Source organism: Meleagris gallopavo, chromosome 6 (genome assembly GCF_000146605.3).
Source record: "Meleagris gallopavo isolate NT-WF06-2002-E0010 breed Aviagen turkey brand Nicholas breeding stock chromosome 6, Turkey_5.1, whole genome shotgun sequence".
NCBI lineage: Eukaryota > Metazoa > Chordata > Aves > Galliformes > Phasianidae > Meleagris > Meleagris gallopavo.
This window is the reverse complement of record NC_015016.2, coordinates 33,183,028-33,194,852: the sequence shown is the minus strand read 5'-3', so window position 1 is coordinate 33,194,852 and position 11,825 is coordinate 33,183,028. Positions and strand designations below refer to the sequence as shown.

At 35.4% G+C, this 11,825-nt stretch overlaps 1 protein-coding gene across 1 annotated transcript in view; it reads left to right on the top strand.

The window, feature by feature from the left end:
- The window catches only part of LOC100542849 (TBC1 domain family member 5), a 48,911-nt gene that overhangs the window by 5,716 nt on the left and 31,370 nt on the right, over positions 1 to 11,825 (top strand). The window contains exon 2 of the mRNA XM_019616782.1: positions 3,518 to 3,690. Coding sequence (XP_019472327.1) covers positions 3,518 to 3,690 — 173 coding nt within the window. The remainder of the gene's footprint in view (positions 1 to 3,517; positions 3,691 to 11,825) is intronic.

Below are 11,825 nucleotides of genomic sequence, written 5' to 3'. Positions count from 1 at the left end.
TTTTTTGGAGCAATTTCAATTGACTAAATTTACCATAATTTTTTTCAAACAAACTGCATGAGAGGAGGTAACAAACTTCTCTTACAGACTCTAGTCATTCACCAGATATCTTCATGCCCCAAATCATGAGGCACAGGCAATCTGTGAATTGATTATTATTATCTTTTGCCCACAGAAGTTGTCATGCTTTGAAGATTTCTGTTAATGGAGTTAATTTCTGTGGTTTCGATGAACTGCATTTTGATGGACACTATTTACTTACTCTGTGCTTTTAAAAATGGCAAGCCAGCATATATTATTTGATGCTCTTAACCATGCTGATAGTCACAGTCAGCAGTGTGTCCATGCTGAATTATGCACAAATGTTGCGAGATACAAATAACTTTTTTTTGGCTCTCATCCTTAGGAGGAAGTTTGCATTATTTTTGATAATCTGAATCTTTTGACACTTGAGTCTGTCTTGTAATTCTGTAAAAATGGCTATAAACCCACAGGTAACTAATGGTGTAAAGACTGATCTAGGCGACTACCTACTCTTGCTTTAAAACACCTGATAGTTTGAAAGAGTCTAATGTTGAGATTTCTAGATAGGAATTTATGTCTATAAAAATTTTATAGTACAGATGTTTTAGGTCATCAGACTCCTGCATGGTCAAGCTGAAGTTAAATTCAACTAGAATAAACATAATGTACACAGCACAGATGGGTGTCAATGGATGGAACATGCACAGGCTGAATAGTTTCAGGCTTTTTTGACTTCTTTTAAACATAAGCAGGTATGTTTATGCAGATAGACGATAGACTGGCACTCTAGCATCTGACCAAGAAAATAATAAAATGGGTCTGGAACAGTATTAAGAAATGGCCATAGAATAGATAAGCAGAAGTCAGTAAGAATAATTTGGCAACTTGCTTGGATTGGATCCATTGGCATGAATTACTACAAATTCATTCAAACAGAGGGGCAAATTCAAATTCAAACAGAGAGGCATCAAGTGTGGAATAAGGAAATTCTTCTGTCTCTACGTACTTCCTCTGGATTCTCAGATTTACTGTGGACCTTTGGTTACCTTCCATGCCAGCTCATTTCTTAAAGTTGTGTTAGTGGAAAGATGCCATAAGCTACCTGTCGTTGGCAGTTGGACATAAAGGCTGGAAAAGACCTCTAATATAATTATGGTTCTGTGACTGTATGATCATGCAATCATGTAATTGGCATTTTGTGCAGAGGTTCCACAGAATATTGGCCCCGCTGCTGACAGGCCTCGCCAAAGCCTCTGCCCCCAGCTTGTTGCTCACACCAACTATTTCTACCTCTCTTCCCTGCTTAGAACAGTATTTTGATCTGTTCCTCCTATAAGGAAGTGAAAATATTTGATCGCTTCTGTCTGTGTTCAGAGGAGAGTATTGCTGGCCTCTTCTCCTTAGTGTCTAGTACCACTAGTTTCTGATGATCTTTCATGAGTCAACGCTCTTCTCACTTTTCTCACTTCTTAGGAAAAGAAATAGGAATTTTTTTTTCCAAGTCACAGATTTATTTAATTATCCTCACAGGCTTGTTTGCTTTGTCTATGTGTTTTTTGACTTATGTGCTAAATTTGGTGGATATGTTTTATTTTAATGAGATTACTCTTTTGTGAAGGTCATTCCTTCAGTATTTCTTCAAGCATTTATTCAAATATGGTTAGTTCACATGCATCCATGATTCACATGGCTGTCATCATGCTTTCCATGATATAATTGTTCAGCTTGAATATTCTTCTCTTCTTCTAATTAACAAATATTAAAAAAAACTGTTTAATCAATGAGTTAGTAATAAAAAAGAGGTTGGAGAAATGCCCTTTTTCAAAATACATGTGACTATAAAGAACGCTAGTATTTAAATAATAAACAGCATTTCCAATTGACCCCTAGGATGCTAGAAGTTTTATTTTAAATTTCTCTTTGGCAGAACATAAAAGTTTTTGAATGAAACAATCCCATTTCAATGAGCCTTGTTTGACAGACTGTGAGGGAGTTTTGGTCAAGTGATTTGCTAGGGCACCTGAGTTGAATATCTCTTGCTCCTACGATAGCATTGCAGATTCACTGCATTATAATAGACAGATCATTCCCTTTGCTGAAATTGTCATAGCAAAGCAACAATGATGCAGATTTTAAGATACAATTTATAATTTATCAGATCCTTAAATAAAAGCATTTTACCTGAAATCAGCGTTCAGCATCATGCGCTATTTTCTGCAGTGCAGAAATGGAATAATTAAGAGCAAAAATTTCAAGCAAAGGAGATCAACAAAAGCCTGTTTTTGTAAGCTATTTGATAGAGATTATTAGACGTTAAGTGTCCACTTGAATATTAAACCATGTTATAAGTAATTGTGAAATATGTATACTGCTCTTTTTGCCTCTTAAAATGCTGGAGAGAGAACAGGATTGAAAAGGGGACAATACCATAGGAAACGACCTTGGGGATAGTTTATACAACAGAAAAAAAAACCTTTCTTTTTTATTGAGTGTTAGAAATAATGTACTCTTCATTGAACTGAACCAAGTGAAACTGTCTTTCAACAGGCAGTAATTAAGTTGTCTAAAAATATTAACTCTTTGACCTTGATAATGCTTCACTGTCAATACAATGAGCAAAAGTACATTAAAAATAAGAACTATTTTTAAAATGAAGCTTTCAGTTCTGAGAGCCATGATTACAAATTGAAACAAAATCTTTGTGGAATCTTCTTACTATTCCAATCTTCTTTCATCTATAAATTTAGCATTGTTCCTAACAGGTTAATTCTTTGTTTCCCTTTCCTATCTTTCTCTTGAAATGTCTGATTTATTCTTTTTTGTTTCTTATCCTCCATGTTTCCTATTTAGGATGATTATGCTGCAGTAGTTTTCTTCCTCTGTTTTCACCTGCGTGTGCCATCTTACATATTGTGACAAAGTTAACACAACCTTTGAGTCCAGCCAGCTGCATTTTTATTCTTAAGTTCATCTTACTGCTCTATTTCTTTGTGGCTTTAAGGATTTTTCTAATCCTTTATTAAAGATTTTTATATATTGAGGTACAACCACATGATTTTCTGTGTAAGGAAAGCCTGTTTGGAAAGGTTATTTTAAAAATAAGTTGTTTGGAATGCAGCTTACTGTCCTCTGAGGGCATGTGTTCTCTACAAAGTTACTATTCATCTGCATTTTTTTTGGACTGACAAGTACTGTTACATTAAAGCTGATTATTCTAGCTGTCAACACTTAATCAGCATGTGGAAAGTAAAGCACGTAGATAGATTTGACTTGGAGAATAAGGGAGTGAAATGCCCGGGGAAGGGAAACCCACAATAGGTGCCACAGAAGTGTTTACTTGAGATTGCTCTTTTTCTGGAAAAGGAAAAGACTATTGATATTTTTATATTTTTTTCGATGCCAGAAATTTTAAGTCAACAAACTTCTGTAGCATAGTTTAACAGTAAGGGATGTTCATTTTTTATTTTTTTTTTCCTGTTTTCTGTGCTTGCAGGAGAAAGATGTGATGATTACACCTATGCCATTTGCAAGGCCACAGGACTTAGGCCCATCTATTGCTATTGTAGCTAAAGTAAACCAAATTCAGGATCAGCTGCTGAAGAAACATGATATTGAGCTGTACATGCACCTGAACCGACTGGAAATTGCTCCACAGATTTATGGACTGTAAGTGTTTGTATCATTTTACTTAATTCCTTCTGGTTTTATTTCATTGTGAAGGATGATTTTTGTCCTGAAGTTCAGAATTAGAGGAATGAGGGTTAGAAGTACTTAACTCTTAGACCTTATTTAATTGACAGCATTACAGTGAATAAACCACACAGATGTATTTGTGACAGTGATGTTCCCTCTGCAGATCAAGTCCCTGCGGTTATGTATTGGGGGACTTGTAAAAGATTTTCGTTGCAGTTATGAAGTATATATTCAGTTGTGAATATTATCACATATTCTACCTGTGATTTTCCTGTAAGAAGAAGTAGAGCAACAGAAGACAAAGGATGTAGGAGGACAAAAACTACCAGCATTGAGTAGTTTGCTTAATTTTGTCACCAGTTCACTCACTGCCAGTGAACTTTCCCCTTTTGCAGTAATGGAGGTTTGGATACTAGTAATGCAGGCATTGTGGGGCATGTTAAAAGTTGTGACGTAGTGATGATAAAGTGTCTGTAGACACTGAGTTAGCTCAAGTAGTCCTTGTTCCATTGAAGTGGCTCAGGTCTGTTCAGCTAGCTTTGTCCTGTGTGACCCCATTCTAGGGGGGGCTTTTTAGGTCAGCTGTGACTTTAGAGGTGGCTTTGTCTGTGTATGTTTTCAGTGTTGCATACCAACCACATATGGCTGCTATTTAGTTGAATATAAAGCATACAACTTGCATGAACTGTGAGGTATTGTGAGTTGACTGTGATTTTGAGAAAGAATTTTGCCTTCGTAATATGGAATTACAGACAGATTATTCATTTTGATCATTCCTTAAGGGGCAAGTTGTATTTATAGTTGCAGTGACAGAAAAGTAAACTTTTTCCAACTTGTTGCAATGACCTAAAATTAACATCAAATTTGCCTTAAATCACAAAACAAAAAAAGTTTCATACATAGGACAGAATTGCCAAATGTAATTGTGAATTACATTTAACAACTTGATAGAAAATGTGAAAAGGAAGAGAAAAGGAGTTTTATTGCAGAACATAAATGCAATACTTACAAATAAAGTCTAATTTGATGTTATCATAAACTGAAATACTGCTGAGACATAATATGCCTTCAAGATAAGAGTTGAACTGCAGATTAGTCACAGGCTTACGAAGAGTATAGGAAAGCAAATTTAATTCTACAAAACTCGCCTCAATGGTTTTGATATCACTGGGCTACAGGGAGAGGAAGAATAAACTAAAGAAACTCAAGGTATTAAGAGCACAAAGAGGACAGTTTGTCTTATTAAAGCATTTTTTTGCATAATGTGGAGTTTTGTGTTTTCTTAGTATGTTTGCTAGTCTGGAAGAGAAAGCAGACATTGCTGATAAACTTCAGGGATGGCAATGAGTAGGTGGGTGGTGTAAATAACTAGTAAAACAAAAAGCCAGGGTTTCTTTGTTTTCTGAAGGCTTATGAAAACACACAAAATAAGATAAACCTCAGAAATTTGCAAACATATTTTGGGGCAAAAGTAATTTGTACTGTAGATATTCACTTCAGTTTAATATTTTGCCTTTCAGTGAGAAATAATTGAAAAAAAAAAAAATTAGACTTAGCTCAAAAAACGTGGCATTACAATTGCAGAAGAACGGTGCAGTCTGGTGTGGCATAAATAGAACTGAATCTGAATAAAGAAAATTACAGTTAAGGGAATGAATTATGAGAGAGAGCTTCAGGCTGACTCTCAGGAAAACCTTACTAACGGGGAACTGTTAGACTGTAAAATAATATTTCAAAATTAACAATGGAAAAAAACCATCAGAATATTTTAAACACATGCTTTTGAAATGCTCTCAGAAGTTGATAGTATTGTAAAGAACAAATCTGCGTTGGCTAAAAAGGAAAGTAGGTTGCAAGTGAGGTCACATCCTCCTCTGATTTCTGATTTAATTTAGAGGACAGGAGAAAAAGAAAGCAAGAACTTGATTGTATTGTATTATTTTCACCTTTAATGATATCTGAGCTCTTCAGAATAATAATTCCCAGTAGTGAACCAGCTGACAGACTCAGATGCTGGATGTTTTCCTGTATTTAACATTTCTTAAACTATAAAAAGAATTTCTTAAACATAATAGATTATTATTAATCACTGTTTATAACCTTGCACAAATTCAGCACATGGGTTTTTGTTGAAACATTGTTTTGCTGAAGTTTGTTAGATTTGCCAACAATGAATATTGATATCTAATCCTTCAGTCATTCAAAAATACATACAGGATAAAAGGAAGACTAAAAACTTCCTTCAGAAGATATTAATATGCTACTGGAGAAAAGTATCATCACAAAACGCTTTCATTTAGTGGCAGTCTGCCCTAGCCTGAGCAAGTTATACAGTCTACTTATTTAAAAATGCAGTCATTTCTACTTTGAATCCTTTTGTAAACTTTTGTGGTAAGATAAAAATTCTTGCTTACTCTTTCTACTTTCATGAAGTTGGTTTTTAACCTTTAATTTTCACAAGTAGTCATTTCTTTATCAAACAGCATGGAGACTGATTCTGCCAAGAGATCAGATACCCCAGTCTGTTCTGTAATTCCATGTTCAGAAATGTTCCTTTAAAATAAAGTGTAGCTACACACTTCTTGAAAGTATACTCACTTGCTAATAAGAGCAATTTTAGCAGACATTTCTGTACTTGAAGTATGACTTATTTAATATTACTGCCCAGTGGTGTAAAGGTGTGATGCCATTTTTTTTATGTACAGTAAATATTACAGTGTCTATTAGATTAGCTAGTCCTCTGAAAACCATCGCGTCGTTAGCTATGCTTTAAAAGGAAAGGCTGAACAGCCTGAGTCTATTCAGCCTGGGGAAGAGAAGACTGAGAGGGGATCTGATAAATGGTTGTAAATATCTAAAGGGAGGTGGGGGGCAAATGAATGAAGCCAGACTCTTCTCAGTGGTGTGTAGTGATCAGACAAGGAGTAAAGGCCTAAAACTTGAAGATAGGAAGTTGCATACTAACGTGTGGAAGAACATCTACACAGTAAGGGTGATGGAGCACTGGAGCAGGTTGTCCAGTGACGTTGTGGAGTCTCCTTCTGTTGAGATATTCAAGACCCGCCTGAACGCCTAACTGTGCAACCTATTGTGGGGTACATGCTTAAGCAGGGAGTTGAACTCAATGATCTCTTGAGGTTCCTATCAAGCCCTGTGATTCTGTGAAAAGGAAACTTCTCTGATACTTCCTGTTTTGTGAAGTTTTAGCTTACGAGAATGGATTGCTTTATCTTCTAGAAGGCAGTATTGAGCAGGCTTCACGTTATTTGGCTATCTCATTTCATTACTGAACCGAAAGAGTGGTAGGTCAAGTAAAGTGTATTAGTGCTCTGGCTATGCCAAACTTTTGTTCTCTGGTGATGCAAATTGATTTGCATCAGCAAATCAATTACAGCGGCCTTAAGACAGGTATTTTTGTAAGTAGAAATTTTGTGAGATAGCAGATTGATTTACTTGCAGTCAGCCACTGCATGTCCCAGTGATAATTATTCAGCTGCTATTAATATCAGCTAAAATGGAACCAGCAACACACAGATAAAGGCTTTTGTCCTATCATTCTTCAGTCTTCTTTATTTGCCATGGAGTTTTTTGACCCTAAGATAATGTTTTGCAGAATAACATTGTTTAACGTTCCTGGTATCACTGCAAATTGCATGCAGTCTAACCAAACTATAATAATTATCTAATCACATCTAATTTTCTACTTTGTAAAGTAACGTACAAGAATAGTTTGAAAGTAAAATTGAATTGATTACATTAACAGCTCACTGACACGCTTCCTGATAATAAACTTTTCTCTAAATAAAACAAAAAAGACTGGAATTGAACAAAAAGATTAGACACTCCGAAGGGCTGACAGTTTCAATATTTAGTTTAATTACAAAATTAGATGAGTTAGAAAAGATTAATGTACTAGGTTATATGGTATTCTAATGTTAATTTCTTTGACCCTTACATCTAATTCATGTTAAAGTACAAAATAATTATTGCAACACCATTCTGCAGCTTCTGCAGTGGGCAGTGTTTGCAGTGACAAATTAAACAGGTCACCTTCCCAGAGCGAGACAGAACAAAGGTTGAAAAAGTCCTAAAATATGGATATATGAAGACATTTTTCTCCATTCTCAATTTGTAGTAGAGGATTTCTTTTAGACTTCGTTTAAAAGATTAATCAATTGGGAGAGCCCCTCATAATATCATTATAACTACTTTACGTACTGGGAGTTTCAAAGTGAATTATATTCATATTATATCAAATGAAATTCTCATAGAACTGCTTGCAATAAGTACAACCAGCTCATGTAAATATATATGATACAGTTGTAGAGAAATACACATGCAACGGTAATGACAAGGCATAAATATGAAGTGCTTTATTTAAAAAAAGAAATTAACTGATGGCATAAACTCACTAGCTTCTGCATCATAACTGATGGCAGATCATATGCTGATGGTATACTGGTTAAAGAAACTCTTTTAAGCACATATCCATCAAACAAAAAAGCACTTGCAGAAGTGAGTGTAAATATTTCATGATAGCTTAATCTCAGTACAAAAGAGGCCTTCTCAGAACATTCAGTGCCAATGACTTTGCCTCCCACTGCCACTCTACTTTCTGATGATCAAATAGTCATACTGCAGTTTGAGATTCAGTTTCAGCCCTTTAGGCTGATACTGCAATTATACTTCAGGAAGAAAACTGTCTCATGAAGGAAAGGGGAAAAAAAAATGAAGAGAAGGTTACAAACCAAGTCACAAGGTACATTTGAAGCTAGCGTTTGAAAGGTTATGTTACAGCAAAGTCAACAGCAGATGTGCTGCTCCACTATTACTATTCTTAGTCGCTTTGCTGTGAGCACTGCTGTGGGGCGTCCACCTGTTTTAGTTTCTCTCCCATGCCATTATGGTACCAGGCAGTATTCTTTTCTGTAACTGTATTGGTCTCTGGAGAGAGAATTTAAAGGATTTAACCAGCAGCAGCAAAGAAACATAAATCATATTCATTGTATCCAGGAAAAAAAAAAGTTCATTAGAATAAAAATGTTCATGATCTCCAGGTAAAGTTGAATTACCAGTCTTTCTGGAGGGGGGGGGAAAAAAAAAAAAAAAAAAAGTTTAGAAGATCTAGGATGCCTGGATTTGTTTTCAACTCTCACAATTTACACAGGAAAAAAAAAGGATAAAAAGAAACAGAAATAATAATATATAGCATGGCCAAAACCAATTCCAGTTTCTTGTAATTTTTAATCCAATGTCATCAATTAATTGGACAGCAATTACAATGTAACCAACTTTGATATACTGTGCCTGTAGTAAGAGAGCCACCAAAATCTGGCCTTGCAATTAAAATAAATGAATATTTAATATCAGTGATGACTGAGACTAAGTAAATACAAAGTCTTGATGAACAAAGAACTAATTCTCATTTAGACTATGTGAAATTAATTGGGAAATTAATACCAGTTATTGGTATTTCTGGTTGAATTCCAGTAATTACATAGGTCACTCCAAAAGCAATGCCTCCTACTTATTTCCATGGAAACTACAACAGATACAGAAAGGACAATAATAATACTTAATAAAGCAAATTCTCAGCTATACAGCACTATTTTTCTACAGTTGCCACCATTAACTGTCCATTTTTGCCAGCAATGGGCATGAGCCTGCATGCTGCACTCATAAAAATCTTTATTGCTATCTGGAACGTGGTTTGTCTTTCATGTTGCTGTCACCAATGCTGAAACACAGCACCCACCACCTCACTATGCTCATATCCACTGTTTAGACTCCATAAACATCCAGCAAGCATCAATGAATGTCAATTGATGCCATTTTTCCTTCATCAAGGAATTTGGTTACACACTTTTGCTTCATCTGCACTTCCTTGTCAAATGCCATCTTGTCAGAGTGCTTCTCTTCTATGATCTGTTGCACGGCAACAACATGTAATGGAATATTGGCAGCTACTGCCATACCACCAAAATCTGCCTCTGAAATTGTGGGACAACATAATAAAATAGGAGGCGTTACTTCTGGAGCAGGCCTTATGTATTTTCTTCTTGAATCGAAGCATTACGTATAAGAAAGATTTTAATGTCATTTATGTCCTATTCTGTCTGTCAGTAGAACGCTTGAAAGGGCTTAATATCAGATGTAAAGGTTTTTTTAAGAAAGGTTACAATCCACTGTTGGTTCCATAAATTAAAAAAAGATACAGTCTACTGGGTTTTTAAATGAAATTTTTGGGAACTGACACAGAAGTCTGAAGACTTTACTATGATTTTTATCTTGTGTAGTGAAATAAACGTTTTCTTCTTACGATAATCAATTTGAAAATAAAGCGACAGAAGAAAACAAATCTGAAGCTATTTTAGGAAGTCTCAATATATTTTCATGGAGACAGGAGTTGCTTCACCTGTTCTGATGTCTCAGTTGTGTTGCAGTGGTTTACTAAATCTCAAAGGGTTTGCTTTATGCAAGTAAACTTTGGGCAGTTCTTGAAGTATCAAGATAGATATCTCACTTTCAGGAAACAGGCAAATGATCCGTAACTCTAGGAGTTGCTTTTCTTCTGTTTTAAAATGTGACTACCCATCTTTTGTTTTCTAATATGATGTATAAGTGTTGCTCATTCCTTAGTTTCCCCAGGAAGCTTTCTGGTTTGTTGACTGAAATATTTTTATCATTACTTTTTTGTGTCACATGGTTTTTCTGTTCTTGTTGAATATTAGGTTGAAAATTATAGTGATGAGTTTTCAATTTTATTTTTTCCTCACTTTCACAAGTAGTACTGTAGATTTACTTTAAACTTAAGATTTGAATGTAATATTTAATAATGTGAATATAATATTTTGATATACATAATGTGAATGCCCACTCTATAAACAGAATGAGGGATTGGCTGAGGTGTCAAAAGTGTTCATCTGAGTTTTAGTCACCTGCCACCTAATTATGTGCTGAGAGGATAATGAGTAGTACTGGATGGCTGAGAGGATAGAATGCAGATTTGTCATTATGTTGTTCCTTGATGCAGGTGATGAGCTTCCCGTATGAAGCACGGAAAGCTGTCTTTATCTGGGAAAGAAACGAGCAAGAGGGCCTCCATTTTTACTTTCATTGTACAGCCATAAAAAATCTGGTCACGTATAACATAAGTAGTCTTACAGACCAGTGGATTTGAATAGAGTATCTTCTGAAGCCTGTGATGAAATCAGGAGAAATATATAGAGGTGTTTGGAAGTCTGCCTTTGTCTTTCTAGTAATAGCTATAAAGCAGAAATTTAAGGTGCCCTGTATCAAGTATGGACTTCTCCTTTGCTTTTCTTATATCTAAATCACATCAGCAATTCAAGTTAATCAGTGCTGTTTAATTTAGTGCATCATTTTGTTTCTTTCAAGGACACAAATCTTACTCAAAGGTAATGGAACAGAGGTTAAGTAGCTGTTGCAGGAAACAATTACCTCAAGTGTATGCCTAGAAATGGTATTGAGCTAACATGTCCATGTTAACTTGGTGCAGCAGTTTGGAATTAAGCATTTGCTAGCAACCAGAGCATTTCCTGTAGAATCCATTCTGTGGATAATTCATGGCTTGATTTACCAGTGCTTCATTCTGACTGCTAATTCATAACTATTCTGTCTGATTCAAGTTAGAACGCACATGTGTATATACATTATTAGCACATACTTTATTTTCCTGTGAAGACACATTATTACAGCTGATAATGAAGTAATGAATAGAACCATGTGCACCATACAGGAAGGGAAGATCATGTTGTCATCAGTCGCTAAGATAAAAGCTGATACTCAAGAGTCATGATAAACTAAAGGCTAATGCACAGAGAAAAGAGATGTACAAGGATGAACTTCTACTAGAATGCAGAGAAAAGCATCATCGTCAGTAATGGCAAGACACTGAAGACACAACTTGGCAACACTTTTAAATTGTAAAATTTAAAAACTGTTCTTTGTTCTTTAAGAACAGCTGGGATCAAATGAATGGTGCAGATAAGAAGAATTTTAGTGCAAATCCTTGAACAAGTGAGCTTGAAATACTTAATGCACAACCTAGGCCTGCTGGAAGCACAGGAGATAGATTTCATTTGGAG